Source organism: Schistocerca nitens, chromosome 8, assembly GCF_023898315.1.
Source record: "Schistocerca nitens isolate TAMUIC-IGC-003100 chromosome 8, iqSchNite1.1, whole genome shotgun sequence".
In the NCBI taxonomy this organism is placed as follows: Eukaryota; Metazoa; Arthropoda; class Insecta; order Orthoptera; family Acrididae; genus Schistocerca; species Schistocerca nitens.
In genome coordinates this window covers 381,190,093-381,206,926 of record NC_064621.1, presented here as the reverse complement: position 1 = coordinate 381,206,926, position 16,834 = coordinate 381,190,093, and the positions used below count along the sequence as shown (strand labels likewise).

The window sequence follows — 16,834 nt, the reverse complement described above, 5'->3', positions numbered from 1 at the left end:
AATCAAAAACATTCCAGTAAAAATGGATCTGGAAATTAGCCACCTGCAAGATAATTGCAAATATATGATTACAAGATGCCACTGAATTTAGTATGAAATATTGTCCAAGTTAGTTGAAATGTTAACTTTGTGATTAAATTTCCATCTAGCTGGCCTCAAATTTTACCCAAGACCTACCTTAACAGAAAAGACAATACTCCTCAGCATATGTGTTACGATTTACTGTACACTTGTACCTGTTAACAGAAGTGTTCCATATGTTACCCCAAATCTGGATGCAATACTGCACTCATCTCTGTAGTGAGTAGAAATTCTTTTAAACACTCCATTATCATCACATAAAGCTTGACAATATTGTACAGTTCATTGCTCCAGCTCTTCAAACCATATCAAAAAGAGTGCTGCAAACTTCACTTTGGATATTACTCCAGGCAGAAAAATCCAGTGTGTTAAGGTCATATGATCTTGGAGACCAAGGCACAGGCCCTACTCAATCCATCCATCTTGCACCGTATTGGCATGCTAGATGTCACTTCAGCTGCAAAATGTGTCAGTGTACCATTTCACATTTACCACATTCTGCATCAGTGCAAATGGAGAATATTCTTAAAAAATCTTAAATGATTCTACTGCAGAAATTGAAGATAACCTCATCTATCAAACTGGCCCAATTACATACTCAATTGTTCAAGAAAAATATTGCTGTCAAGATGACTCATTAAAAGCATGAGAGTTTGGATCAAATTTGAGCTCAATAAGCTGGGTCTTAATCAGAATGTTTACATTTTAAATACATTTGTAATAATTAGGTCAGTAGTTCAGAATGAATTCAGTTATGGATCATATCTACACATTCGCAATTACCTCTCAAATGCCTCATGTGTGGATCTAAATTTACCGGAATGTTTTCACTTCTATTATTATGTAGTTTCATCTGTATCACCTATCTCTGTTAATTATGATATACACTATATTTTAATCTCTTTTGTCTCCTGCAGTTTCTGCCCTTTATGACTTCCTCTAGAACAGTGGAAGATATTGCAAAATATGTCCTATTATTCTATCCCTTCTTCTAGTCAGTGCTTTCCTTGTGTGTATTTACTTGCAAGTTTGTTGTAGAGCCTCCTCATTTCTTATCTTACCAGACAACACATTTTTTATTATTCTTCTGTAATACCACTGTTCAAGTATAAGGGGCAGTCAAAATGAGACAGACTATATAACAAGCATTGTGCGGATGTAACATAGGTAGGCATATAAGTGTATAGAAGTGCCCTCTATTGGGAATCAGGAAGGAACAGAGGGAATGTTTACCACTGTGTCATTTGTTTGTTATGTGCTTGATGTGGGGTCAGCAAGTCATACGTGTGACTGACTTTCCTATGAAGGCTAGCAAAGAGGAAAAGCAAGGTGAAGTGCAGTTCTTGACTGTAGAAGGTCTGTCAGGAAGTGGAATTCATGTCTAAATGTCTGCTGTATGGCAAAAACAGTATGTTGAGTGCATGTGTGTTTGTGTGGAATAAACAACTGAGAGAAGATCAGGTGTCAGTGAGGTACAGCGGTCATCCAGGACAGGCTTCTCATGTCATTACCCCTTCTGTCCTTGCTGTGGTGAATGCTGTCATCAGAAATGACCAAGACATTCCACCCATCTTGAGCATCAGTCACAGTACAGTTCATACCATCATGACAGAGCAACTGAAATTCTGAAAAATCTGTGCGCAGTGGGTTCCCCACAGCCTGGCGGAAGACCAGAAGTTGAACATAATGTTTACATCACTGCAGCACATGGAATGGTATCATGACAAAGAATATCATTTCCCATCTCATAATGTCACCAGAGATAAAACATGGTGTCATCGTTTTGAGATAGAGGGTAAGCATCAGAGCCAAAAATGAGAGCACATGGGTTCACCCCCACCAAAAAAATCCAAAGCCATGGATGTCAGCTCTGGGGATGTCATGATTATCTTATTCTTTGACTCCAATAGCCCACAGCTCATTGACTTCCTGGAACACAGCACCACAATTAACATACAGCAGTATGTGGACACTTTAAAAATTGAAGCATGCCATCAAATCCAGATACCCAGAACTTTTTATGGACAGTATCATTCTGTTGCAGGATAATGTCTGTCCACATGTTGCCAAGGTTGTCTCAGCTACGTTGCAGAAGGTTTGCTGGAAAGCCCTTTCATGTTCTTCGTATAGTCCCTATTTCTCATCAAGTGATTTCCACCTTTTTGGAGCACTAAAGAAAGACCTTCATGGCCAGGACATAGAGCTTCATGCCTGGATACAGTCACGGTTTTGTGGGCAACTGCAAACATTTTTCCATGCAGGCATTGACCATCTTATCTCACACTGGGATAAATGTATTAACTGTTAAGCTAATTAATTTTGAAATTATCCTGCTCCAGTTTTCCCTCAGTTAGTGATTGACCCCCATAAAATGCTGTGTTCCAGATACATATGCTCATAAATTTTCTTCTCAGAGTAAGGTTTATGTTTGATACTAGTAGAGGGTTTATTTTCTCTTTGAATATCCTCTTTGCTTGTGCTATTCCTCTTCTTATATCCTCTTTGCTTATTCTATCATACATTATTTTGTTTCCTAGATAACATAATTCCTTGACTTTATGACCTACGTGGCCCCTAATTTCTATGTTAAGTTTATTGTTACCTTTGTTTCTGCTACATATCATTACTTTTTTCTTTCTTTGGTTTATTCACAGTTCCTTCACTCTATGGGTCCTTTAACCCTTCTTCATATTCACTGTGGATAGCAGTGTTGTAAGTCAGCCTTGTTTCTGATATACTTTCACCCTCTGATTAACTGCCATCACTGCTCATATGCAGATTGAACAGCAGGAAGGAAAGACTGCAGCCTTATCTTACATCCTTTTTAATCTGAGCACTTCTGTATTGGTTTTCCATTCTTATTGTTATCTCTTGGTTCTTGTTGTTTTAAGTTATCCATCTTTCTCTGTGGATTATTCCTATTTTTCTGAGAATTTCAAACATGTTGCACCATTTTACATTGTTGAACACTTTTGCTAGATTGACAAATCCTAAGAAAGTGTCTTAATTTTTCATAAGTTTTGCCCTCTTTGTCAAGTGCAATGTCAGAGCTGCCTCCTTCCGCTATTACCTTCCTTAAAGCAAAACAGATCTATTAAATTGTGATCTGAGCCTACATCTGCTCCTGGGTATACCTTACAATGCAGCATCGATGTTCAGAACCACTATATCTCCATGATATAATCCAGCTGGTATCTTTCTGTATCTCTGATCTTGTTCATTTGTTCAAAAATTTATTTGATGTTGCTACAAGGCATTCTAATCCCCAGTGATTATTAGACTTCCATTAACTTTTACATTCTGACTTACCTGTTCAGAACCCTCTTCATCTTCTGCTGGTGACATCAGCATGGAAACCTAAAGCATTGTGGTTGGTGTTTGTTTGCTGTTGACTCTGATGGGAATAACCCAATAACCCCTGTCATTAAATTGTTTCCAGTAACTCACTTCTCACCCTAGCTTCCTACTCATAACAAATCCTACTCCATTATGCCATTTTCTGCTGCTGTTGAAATTCTCCTGTAAGTATCCACCCAGAAATACTTGAGTTCTTTTCATTTCACTTCACTGACCTCTAGTGTATCTAAATTGAGTCTTTGCATTTCTATTTTCAATTTTTCTAGCTCCCTTACCACATTCAGACTTCCGACACTTCACTTTCTGACTTATAGAATGATATCATTTTTCAGCTTTTTCAATCATTTTCTCCGGCTCACCTTCCCCTTGGCAGTACCATCCCAGAGACTGTAATGGGGATTAATTCAGAGTCTTTTGCTAATCGAGAGATCATATTGGCATGTATTCAAGTAAATGTGACATTATTGCGGATACACGTTATATTTTTTTAATATAAAGGTTTCTGTTGCCTTCTGCATCCTCATGTTGTTGGCCATTGATGATTATTCCCACTGTAGGAGCAGTTTTCACTGCAAAGGCAATATGGTGTTCCAAACCTGTATCTGCATCTCTGCTCCCGGTGAGAAGCCTGCTGATAAGAATGAGGGTGACTCCTTGTACTGGAAGTCTTCGTTCACCATCACAGATTATTTTTATTCAGTATCTTAGCTGTGGCTGATACTGAACCCAGGACACAGGAAGTTTTAATTAGTAGTCTGTCTAGGCCATCTGTTGACTGTAATTATGGTGCCTAAATATCAAATTAATAAGTTTTTAATATTTTTGTATTTTATTTTTTCTACTGCAGCAATGACCAACAATTCTCTCTCACAATTTATAAGATACTATATTTGTTATTTACATAATTTGTTTCTTTGCACTTGTTCATTTTTCTCTGTTATAAAGTTCATATCTTCGTAAGCAAAAATTGAGTGGTTTTGTTGTGATACAACTCAGTGCATAAAGTATTTTGGGCAGGTGCTAACTAAATCTCTAATTTTGGGTTGTGCTTAACTGTAAGGCTGTGAATGTTATTCTAGTTGAGAGAGTATTTATGTTGTTATTTGAATTAAATGTTTTCACAATATTTAAAAATGCCTCCCTGTTTACACTTTCAGTAAGAAAGTCAGTGTTAAGTTCCCTACATGTAACATTTAGTTACTAGCCCCATAGGTTTTGTGGGAGAACTTCCGTGAAGTTTGGAAGGTAAGAGGTGAGGTACTGGCAGAAGGAAAGCTGTGAGGATGGGTTCTAAATAGTCCTTCGGTAGCTCAGTTGTTAGAGCACTTGCCCCTTACAGACAAAGGTCCTGCTTTCGAATCCCAGTCAGGTGCACAATTTTAATCTGCCAAGGAGTTTAAGATTTGCTATCTCCCATTTGGATCACACACATAATCTTACATTTCGTTCAACTTGCTCAAACAGGCAAGCTATACAGTGTACAAATATGGCATTGGTATCTATGTGCTCTGAAAATGTTGCACTGTGTTTTCATTTTTTCAACCTTTCCAACCAGAACTCAGTCAGAGTTTTCTAACACGAAATAATTTCAGTTAACTTTGCTCGTCAAGTACTAAGTGGTTGCTCGTAAGGTTTCACTGTGAGAAATAGGTCACTAGGTTTATAAATAACCTGTTATTAACTTTTTTATCTGTGTGCTTATTTCTAACATAACAAAAACTGACAAATCAATTTTTGAAAATATAGTGTAATAAAATACATAAAAAATATGGAAATGTGTAAGCTTTTGGAGCCAGCAGCTCCTTCTTTTGGTAGAAGTGTTGAAGGGAAAGGATGGAGGAGGAAATAGGGAGAGTTGCAAAAAAGTTGCCCAGAACCTGTGTCAAGGGAGACTTAACTGGACATGATGGGAAGGAAAGGCTGATTGGTAGTGCCTCCACTGGATGAGATTTGAAAACTTGAGACCTTTTTTTAAAAAAAAAACCATTGTGCAAGAGTGAATAAGAGCAGTAAGCTGAGTGCATTATACATAGATGGGGCGGGCATAGGTGGATAAACAAGTCAGAAAATAAAATATTGTAGAAAAACAAAAGGTAGTAAAGAAAAAGAATGTGATTCTTCAACTTCTCTCAGCGTATTTCTTGCTCAAACAGTCCACAGGTGTACTGCCGATCCATAGTGTCCAACGGGCGCAGTATTTCGGCGATCAGGCATGTCGCCATTGTTAGGTGCGCTGACAAACTGAGCTCCTGAGGGTGGGCGGCCGTCATAAATCCCCAATCCCCTTCCCCCTTGAGGCGTTCTCTCCGCGGCCCGCACCTGCGGCCATGCATCGGCGGTCGCTGAGAGGCTGGCATCAGCGTCTGTAGTGGCGTCGGTGTAACTGCCTCGTCTACCTTGGTCACTTGTTCATTTTCTTTGCTGATCCTCTTTTTAATTAAACTCAGTGCTGGTTCCCATGCCTTGCTGAGGTTATAGCCGCAATGTCTGTTGATGAGTCCATCCCTGGTACGAATTTCGATAGCCTCTCTAATGACGCTGTTCCAGGATTTAGATGTCTGTGCCAAGACCCTGGTATGCTGGTAGTCCATTTCATGATTTTCGGACAAACAGTGCTCTGCAACTGCTGACTCGTTGGGGTACATAAGTCGAGTATGCCTCTGATGTTCTCGGCAACGATCTTCGATGGTGCACACTGTCTGTCCAATGTAAGTTTTCCCACACTCACAGGGAAACTGGTATATGCCAGCCTTCCACAAATCGAGATCGTCTTTGACACTTCCCAATAATGCTCGTGTTTTATTGGGCAAATATTGAGAAAACACCGAGTAGGAACTGTCTTTTGTCCGAAAATCACGAAATGGACTACCAACATACCATGGCGGACGAGGAAGTTACACCAACGCCACCACAGAGGCCGACGCCAGCCTCTCTGTGACTGCCGACACGTGGCCACCGGCACGGATCGCGGAGAGGACACCTCGTGGGGGAAGGGAGTTTAGGACGGCCGCCCGCCCTCAGGAGCTCAGTTCGTCAGTGCACCTGACGATGGCGACTTGTCTGATCGCCGAAATATTGTGCCCGTTGGACACTATGGACCAGCAGTATACCTGTGGACTGTTCAAGCAAGAAAAGGAATAGTTGTTGAAAAGAAATACAGTAATTTTCCTTCATCCCTCTTCCTTTTCCTTCAACCCTTCTGCCAGAAGAAGGAGCCACTGGCTCTGAAAGCTTGTGCGTTTCCATATCTTTTATATGTGTTTTCTCCTGCAACCAAATGGTGAGTAGATTCTTTATCTACCCATATTTTATTATATTTCCAGCACTGATTTTTTTCTTTGATATATTAGCCTTTTGTGGCAATCATTCCTTCTTATTTAATCCCCTTATCATTCTCATGTGTATTTCAAATTGACATCTGTTTTCAACCTTTTATGCTAGTTTCTTCATTTATTTATCTAGACTACTTATTATTAACTATCTTGCCTACATATATTTCTTAGTAAGAATTTCCGCACACTTAGTCAGATCCCTTGTTATTTACAAATTTTCATGTAACAAACAATGGAAACTCCAGGTAGGAATATCAACAATGTGGGAAACGACAGATTTCTACTTACCGTAAAGAAGACATGTTAAGTTGCAGACAGGCACAAGTAATAGACTCTCACATATAACACTTTGTGTATGGTTCACTATACACTGCAGGACCTTCTCCAGATTGTCTTTCACTTATTTACTTGTGAAATTAACACCATTTCTCCTTCTCGTCTCTTACCTTGCTTCTATGCAATTCACATTTTTTGTGTGTTTGTTTTTTGCCAAACTGCGATGAATGCAGATCTTCTTTTGTTGATTTAGTTGTGGAATTAACCCATTTTTCCTTCATGCCACTTATCTTGCTTCTGTGCAATTCTTTAAATTTTTTGTGGGTTTGTTTTTCGCCAAACTACACTGAACGACTGTTACTGCCATCTCCTGCATTACTTTATTTTTCCAATATAGCAGATTCCATTTTCTCTAATGACTTGCCTCCTCAGTTTACCCTGTCTAGAAGCTTTTGTCATTTTCACTTCTTTTTAATGTGCTTTCTCAATCATGATTTATTGTTGTAATATTTTCCTATCATATTTTCCAGTTTTCTTGTGAGAACCTCTCAGCTCTTCTCACCCCCTCATTACTTTGTCTTATTTATTGCATGTTCTCATGATTTTCTTTGAACTGTTCTACATTTTGTTCAGTTTGCCCTATCTTTTTCCTTCCTTGTCTTCCTCTTTTTCTAATTTTTCCACTCTGCTTCTAATACTTCAGACTTTTCTCATAGGCAATAATGAATCCTATCACATATTATGTTTGGTCCTTTCAACAACATGCTTTTGCACTGTCTAAACTAAGGTCTCACATTCTGTTTCTTGAAACCTGCTTGTCTCTGGAAGTTACCCCCCCCCCCCCCCCCCCAAAAGCCTAACATCAAAAACCCTCTTTCTAGATGTGATTCAACTCTTCTACAGCCCATTTTACAGTTTGAAATACAGCAATCTCTTGCACCTACCTAACAGATCTGTGAATAAATATCTCGTCCGCCAATTGCCACTCCAACCAACTTCTCTCCTTCCATAAAATCGTGCAGTTATCTTCCCCTCATGTTTCCTTGGATTGTATCATCTGCCAAGCCAACAGCAAATTGCAACAACAGACTTCATCTCAAAAAGTTATTACTACCTTCTCCTAAACTATCTAAAAATTGATGTTTTCATTCCTGTACAGCTCCAACTCCCAAATGAACCACACCAATATCCACTATTCCTCTCCTACACACCGAACTTGGCCAACTCCCACCCCATTATACATTTTGATGGAAAGTATTGACATTGTTTCTGTACCTGTATCATCTGTCCAGCCCTGCTTGACAGCTTGATGAGAATAGACCAACATTTTAACAAGTCACACCACTTCTTCAATATTCAGGCCATAGACGTGCCTTCAAAATCAGCATTGCCCTACAGCCATATACTCCCTCTTGATAACACCTGACAGCCACAGAAATGCCCACAGCGTTATCCTAGGTAGTGCAAAACTGTGAATAATAATGTATATTTGCCCTGAAAGAGACCTTATTCTTTAAGAGCAACCTATAACTTGGCAAGTGTAGGATGTTCCTTTCTATGAGAATAATGATAAAATGACGCAAATCACTTCTTCAGCATATCAATCTATATTGGTAATTCACTTATTCCTACAATGATTCCTTCCCAGAGTTTCAAGCTTTGATGTTTTTCCAGATCCATTATCTTTTGTGAATATTTCCTTACCAAGCTCCATAAAAATATTTTTGTTTATATTCAAAGCTGCTGCAGCCCCTTCGAGTACCTTGTTAATGGAGAGCAGCCAGCCACCACTGAGTTTTCAGTCTGAAAATAGTCAACTAACATGCAAAATATTTCTCTTGACTGCCCTTGTACGAGAATCCTGTGCCCAAGAGAATGACATCAAACTTTTCCACTCATTACTTTCCTTCTGACATCATTTAGTACTACACTAAATAACAAAAAAACAAATAAGATAATAAATCATGGGAAAAAAAACCCTCAGGTTGTGGGACACCTGGCTGCCTCAAACTAAAACATAGTGCAAGTGAGAAGTGTTGTGGTGGTGGCTGTAGGTGCTGTGAGATTGGCATAATGTATGCTATACTTCCCACCTGGGCTTTCCCCCTACTACTTCCATCATAGTAGTCAACTCTAAAGTACTTTTGAAAAGGCTATAATATCCATAATTGCCTTTATTATATTCTGACTTTTCCATTTATGTACTGCAGCAACCATGTGGCATGTACAAATTGTTTCTAACTTTATATAAATATTTTGAACTGTATGAGAAATTGTCATTAGCTGCTTCACATTAATTTAAATATTTCAATAAGTTATTGATTTTATGATTGCAGAATCAGACCCGTGGGCTTCTGGGAAATTGGAGTTTTGATGTAGAAGATGAATTCACATTGCCTGATGGCTTGGTTGTAAATCCAAGCACAAATATCAATAACTTTGAAAGGGTGCACAAGGACTTTGGAATTAAATGTGAGTTTCCACAATATTTTACTAGCTATGTGAGTAGATGTGACTACTGTATAAACAAACACACACACACTCACACATACACACACACAAACACACACACACACACACAAAATAAGGATGTACAGCTTGACTGTACAATGAAATTACATATGCACAGTAATTTTGCTAAATGTGGACAAACTGCAGGTAATGATCCCACAGTGGAGAAGGAGCAAAGAAGGTCATTTGGACGTACAGCCAGAAATGTATGTCGTTTATTATACAGTGTGTTTCATAGACTCATCATGCCTGTACAGTACAATGAAGTGCATGATGTGCTGTGATGAGACCAGATCTAGACAAGGTATACGAAGTAGTCTCCATGGGGCTCTAAGCTTGCATGACCACAACCTGCACACTTTCAGATGTGCCATCCTGCACCAGAATGACATCACAGGCAGCATCAATGCCTAATTCCAGTGTCTGCACACTGGGATGTGTTCCACAATAATGACTTCTTTCAAGTGCCCTGATGGGTAGAAACCTAAAGGGTTGAGGTGCGGTCACTCGGTGGGCCAGGTGACTGGACCATCTCATGGTCGTTTGAGAAGCGTTACTTTCAAAGTACATTTCCTTCCTAAATTACTTAAGTCACAGCCCATTTGACGATCATTTAAAATTTAACACCTGGAGTACCAACCACTTAAAAGCTTTCGGACCCAGAAAACCAGCCATTTATGCCACTATTTAAAATTTTACTGGCACATTTGTGTTTGATGTATCTTAAAGGGTAACACAGGCTGAGAAAGACCATTATTATATTATTTTCTGTATGTATATAAATTTAAACCATTAACTTTTCCTATTTGTTTGCTTCTGCTGACTACATCACGTGTGCTATGCTTTGAACATCTGATGTCATTGGCTAGCAAGATAACAAGATATTAGTTATGATTGGCTGCCAAAGTGCATTGCAATCTTGATTTCAGTGCTTCAGAAGCTACTGTGCTTTATTTGGTGGAATTTGTATTTATATTTTTGCAATACAAAAATGTCCGGTGTACATATTGCTGTGTATCAAAGATCTTTCAAAAATGTGTTATTTTTTGCTGGGTTCCATTTCCTAAAGCACCAGAAAGTTCTAAAACCTTAACAATTAAAAGAACAAATAAATTTTACAGCTCCAAGAGTAAGAACTCAAAACAGAAAAAATGTGCTTTCCCCTAGGGTATAATACGAGGGTTGCCCAGAAAGTAATGCACCACATTTTTTTCTCAGCGGAAAACAATGCTACAAATGCAAAACGTTACATATGTATTATTTGAAGTCTCCTGAGTGTGTACAGCAGTTTCCATCACTTCCAACAGATAGCTTAGCTGCAGGACAGTTTTAAAATGGTCTCTGCAGGTGATATACGTTGCAAGCAACATGCCGTCATTGAATTTCTCCCTGCAGAGAAAGAAACTGTGGTGGATATTCACAAACACTTGTGCAAAGTCTGTGAAGCATCTGCTGTTGACAGAAGTACAGTTAGTCACTGGGCACAGAGAGTGAGATCATTAGAAGGTGATTCGGCAGAGCTCCACGATTTGTAGCGGTCAGGGAGATCATCTGTGGCTGTCACACCTGACACAGCCCCCTCGGACTTCCACTTGTTTGGGCCACTAAAGGATGCCATTCATGGAAGACATTTTGAGGATGATGAGGAGGTAATTCACACAGTGAAGCACTGACTCAGCTACCAGGACAAGGATTGTTACCGACAGGGAATACAGGCTCTTGTTTCGCACTGGAGATAGGCCATAGAACAGGATGGAGATTACATGGAAAAATGGGGTGTGTAGACAAAATACCATTCCTTTTTGTGTGTAATTCTCATTATGTTCAATAAAGAATTGTTGAAGAAAAAAAATGTGATGCAGTACTTTCTGGGCAACTCTCGTATATTTTTACTTGGGTTAGTCACTGGACACAGAGGGTGAGATCATCAGAAGTGGGTTCAGCAGAGCTCCACAATTTGTAGCGGTCAGGGAGATCATACGGGGTACAGTGTATTTTTAACTGAGAAATCCAGGAAAAATCTGGGAATTTTTTGCCTTGTCCATATATAAAACCTGCAACAAAGCTTGGAAGTGGTGTAGATTGTGGCACTTGTCATGGAGAAAGATCCATCCATACAACCGTTTGGCTTACCCTGTGCTAGCAGGCCAAGTGCCTGGTGCTGATGCTGCCATCATATACTATAGTGTTCAACACCTGTTCCTCCAGGACCTGTGTATTTACTGGGCTTATTCACCTTTCATGGTTACCCATTCCTGTAAACATGCCAGCTTCACACAAATGATGAAACACTGTTGCCAGAAGTTTATTGTGCAGTTGCTATCGGCAAGGATGCATCTCGTAATCCAGCTGTAGTGCCATGCACCAATTTCCATTTGCCTGTTTGTATGTAAGGAGCATGTTGGCTTGTCTCTGGTTGGTATACCAGACCATCATCTCTTGACACTGCTCTACACGACACTTGTTCACATCGGAATGAGTCAGCAACGACAGTGAAGCAGATGTCTCTAATACTGATGTGTGAGTGCGCTACTATCGTGGACAACATTACCGTCCTCATGAGCATGGAGCACAAACATTAGTATAGACAGAACATTCACACTTGCATGGTGTGCGCTCCTGTGCGCTTTCGGTCACTGAGTATGAGTACCTCCGTTGGAACACATTTCCAGCCATTTGTCCATGTGAAATTTTTTGCTCCTTGTCCTCTCAGGAATTGTTTCCTGCAGTTTGTCCCCTTTTAGCAAAATCATCCCAGAATGCATTCCCAATATTTGTGCTTTCAAGCACCCATGGAACTGCCTCATCGTAAGTGGTGTATCATAGCTGACTACCCCATCTTAAGTGGCGTTTCATAGTTGATCAGCTTTTGTCTTGCACCCTTCTGCTACACTACAAAGTGTTGTAACCTGACTGTTTCAAAAAACCACAACATAATCCATGACAACATTAATGCTATTGATTTATGCAATCTCTTTACCTATGAGACTCATAAACAGTACAGATGGAAGTGTAGGGTCAGGAGATATACAGAAAGTTTCTCAACATGGAGCCCTAGTGTCATTAAGTTCCTAAAATCTTCTACTTGTATGTCCATGACTTCAGTTTTGCATCATATTCATTTTATAGCTCTACAAACTCTCTGGACTGAATGGATTATGTTTACAGCAGAATTACAAAGTAAATAAAGTCTTTTCATTCATTTAATAATATCACACAGCTTATAGAAATGTTAACTGTTTGCTAAATACATTAAGATGCTGCATAAATGATAAACTCACAAATCAGGCAGTATAGCTAGGTAAACTGATATGTAATATTTATCTGTACAAAACAGAATTTCATTATACCCATTCTGGATAGTGGCAACGGCCTTGCCGCAGTGGATACACCGGTTCCCGTGAGATCACCGAAGTTAAACGCTGTCGGGCGTGGCCGGCACTTGGATGGGTGACCATCCAGCCGCCATGTGCCGTTGCCATTTTTCGGGGTGCATTCAGCCTCGTGATGCCAATTGAGGAGCTACTTGACCGAATAGTAGCGGCTCCGGTCAAAGAAAACCATCATAACGACTGGGAGAGCGGTGTGCTGACCACACGCCCCTCCTATCCGCATCCTCACTGAGGATGACACGGTGGTCGGATGGTCCCGATGGGCCACTTGTGGCCTGAAGACGGAGTGCTATTCTGGATAGTGAACTACAACTGTGATTTAAATTGTTGACTTATTTAAGTATACTGTATTATGCAACCAGTCACTTTTTTGATATAATTCTCACTTCTCTAATCATTTGTCAGGGGATTGTCAAAATAGGTCAGTACATTACAGTAAGTAGGAACTGCTAATATTAACAGAATTAATACACTGTCAGAATGAAGCATAATTATGCATTTTTAACAAATTTATCATGCTGTAAATACTTAATCTTGACTGTTGTGACCAAGTGCTGTCAATACTGAAATCTAATGGACATTTTTACTTAAGCTGGTCTAACAGTCCCTGTTAAGATATTCATCTTCAGTGCAGAAGGAACTGCCTACCAAAAAGTCTTTCAGACTTTGTTTAAACTGCAGTTTATTTGAAACCAAGTCTTTAATGGTTGCTGGCAATTTATTGAGAATGTGTGTTCCTGCATATTGGACCCCTTTTTGGACCAAGATAAGTGATTTTAATTTTTGATGTAGATGGTTCTTATTCCTAGTGCTGCTACTATGTATTGAGCTATTGGCTGGAAATAGAGACATATTATTTGCAACAAATTTCGTTGTAGAATAAATATCTGAGAAGCAGTGGTTAGAATATCCTGTTCCTTGAACAGGTTTCTATATGATGTTTTTGAATGTTATTACACACTTTTGTACTCTAAAAGCATTTGCTTGGTTTGACAAGTTACCCAAGAATATGAGCCCATATGACATAATACAATGAAAGTAAGCAAAGTATGCAAGGTTTTTTTTTGTATTTATATCTCCTACATCAGACATCATTAACATTGCAAATTCAGACTTGTTTAGGTGCTTCAGCAATTCTGTGGTATGCCGTACCCAACTGAATTTATTATCAAGCTGTAATCCCAGAAATTTGTCACTGTTAACCTAATGTATGCACAGATCTTCGTATGTTATACGCATGCTGAAAGGAAATCTCTTACAACTTCTGAACTGTATATGGTGGGTCTTCTTGAAGTTTAAAGACAGTGAATTACCTTTACAATTTATTAATGTCAATGAAAATTTGATTAACAATCATTTCTAAATCTGTACCTGACTTTCTGTTTATTGCAATATTTGCATCATCTGTAAACAAAACAAACTTTTTATCTGGCAATGTAACAGACAAGAGGTCATTACTGTACACAAGAAAAAGCAACAGAGTCAAGATGGAATCTTGAGGAACACCATATGTAATTAATTCCCAGTCAGATGAGGACTTGTTGCTTACTCCACAGGTATTTTCCAAGGGCACACTTTATTTCTTGTTAGTTAGCACTGCCGGTACCACCATAATATTTTGATTTATGTAAGAAAATGTTGTGATTCACAAAATCAAAGGTTTTGACAGGTCACAGAAAATGCCAGTTGCCTCTAATTTGTTATCAAATGAATGAAATACACTCTCACTGGTTGTGTAAACAGTCTTTTCTGTATCAGAACCTGAAGACCTTTTCAAATATCTATGAAACAGCCAGCAAAAGTGTAATTGTTTGATGGTTTGACAGTATCTCTTTATCCCCCTTCTCATAAAGATAATTAACTTCAGCATATTTTAGACAGTCTGGAACTGTTCTGCTGATAAGAGATTGGTTACACAAATAACTTAAGATAGAACTCAACTCACACAAACATTCTTTGATTAACTTCATTGAGATGTTGTCATAACCACTAGATTTTAAGTTTTATGATTGATACTACTTCTTGGGAACAGTGTCATTTCCATTTTACTGAAGTTATTTTTAGAGACTGGTCTCTCATATTCTATTGCACTGTTTCCTGGACCTGATAAGCCTAATCGCCAGTAACAGAAACAAAGTACTTGTTTGAGAGGTTTGCAATACTACATGCACTTGTTAACAATTCCTCATTCATTTTTAGAGCTACCTGTTCCTCTTCCTCTCTGGCTCCATCTGTCTCTGTCTTCACTGTATCCCATATACGAGGGTTGGAACTTACTATGGCATCTATTTATTCACAACTGATACAAAAGAGTTATATGTTGGCACCTGTTACTGTCCTTCAAAGTAGTCACCAACATTGTGTAGAACTCGCTGCCAGCGATGTGGAAGGCGTAGTATATCGTTTGCAGAGCCTGTTCTGTTGATGGTGCGAATGGAGCGGTCTACTGCCTGTCGAATCTCAGGAACAGTTCTGAAGTGAATGCCATGAAGTAGTTCCTCCATCTTTGGAATCAAATCAAAATCACAAGGACTTACGTCTGGGGAGCATGGTGGATGGTACAGTACTTCCCAGTCCCATTGACCAAACAGAGCAGCCACAGCTTGCACTGTATGCACCTGCGCATTGCCATGCAAAATGATGGGTGGGTTGCACAGAAAGTGTTGCCGCTACTTTCACAAAGCTGGTCGCAGGTGATGCTCCAATAATGGACAGTAACACTGTGCATTGACGGTCTGCTGTGGAGGAATGTAATGCGTTAGGATAACACCATCACAGTCTTACATGAGAATCACCATAACTTTCACCATACTGGGTCTCTGACTCAGTTTTGACTTCCACGGCGACCCATAATGATGCCATTCATTGGATTGCTGTTTCAGTTTTGGCTCTTATGATGTGGCCCATGTCTCATTTAGTGTTATGATATGGCATAAGAAAGCCTCCCCTTTGTGATCATAGCACTCCAAGTGCGTCTGAGCAGTGTCGTAACACATCCATTTCTGCATTTCTGTTAAGTCATGCAGAACCCATTGTGATGCAGTTTTTCATATGCCCAGGCATTCCTTCAGGATGCAAAGCACAGTCGTATGCGCTGATCCGGTTTCGTGGGTGAGCTCACGAATTGTATGGCATCGATCACTGTCCACTAGCACAGCAACATCATGCGCTTCTTCAGAGATACTAGAACAACCTGCCTGATGCATGTCTGCCACAGTTTGCCTACCTTTGTTGAAGGCTTTTACCCAACGTGTCACGGTTCTGTATGGCAATGCCGACTCCTCGCGTGCCTCTTGAAGACCTTGATGACACTGTCATGCTGTACGACCTCTGGCACATTCAATCTCACTCCAACTCCATTGTTCCTGTTTCGCAAACATAGTGACACTGTTACATTAGACAGTTTGCTCACAAGTGACTGCATTTCCCTCGATTGTGTGCACGCCGGTGACATAGGCTGGGCGAATCCATTTGCTCGGCGGTAAGGTCGGTATGTCAACAATGTGTGCTATCGGTGACAATAATAGATTCCATTGCATAGTGTCTCCACAGCAGTGTTGCCACTATTTAAGATCCAACCCAAGTAGTTTTTAATTTGTTTCAGGATGTAATGATTGTTTTCTCATAATAAAGCTGCTTAGGTTTCTGAATTATGTGCTTAAATATTGTCAGTATTCTTTGTAACGCATTACAGTGCTACCATCAGAAATGCTCCTAAATAGCAGACACAGTTTCCTTTTCGCCCAACATGATACCTTTATTCCTTGTGTATTCCATGGGTTATTTATAGACCTCTGTTTGATTTGAGTTACCTTTTGGGGAAAACAGTTTTCATATAAGGAAGTAACTTTTTTAATGAATGCTTTGTATTTTACATTTGAGTTG

The 16,834-nt window shown here is 39.5% G+C and overlaps 1 protein-coding gene and 1 pseudogene across 2 annotated transcripts in view; both read left to right on the top strand.

Moving 5' to 3' along the window:
• The window catches only part of LOC126199085 (protein mesh), a 272,891-nt gene that overhangs the window by 210,761 nt on the left and 45,296 nt on the right, over positions 1–16,834 (top strand). For both annotated transcript variants that reach the window (XM_049935832.1, XM_049935831.1), the window contains exon 16: positions 9,383–9,518. In XM_049935832.1, coding sequence (XP_049791789.1) covers positions 9,383–9,518 — 136 coding nt within the window. The remainder of the gene's footprint in view (positions 1–9,382; positions 9,519–16,834) is intronic.
• LOC126199862 (5S ribosomal RNA) lies at positions 12,922–13,038 on the top strand (annotated as a pseudogene).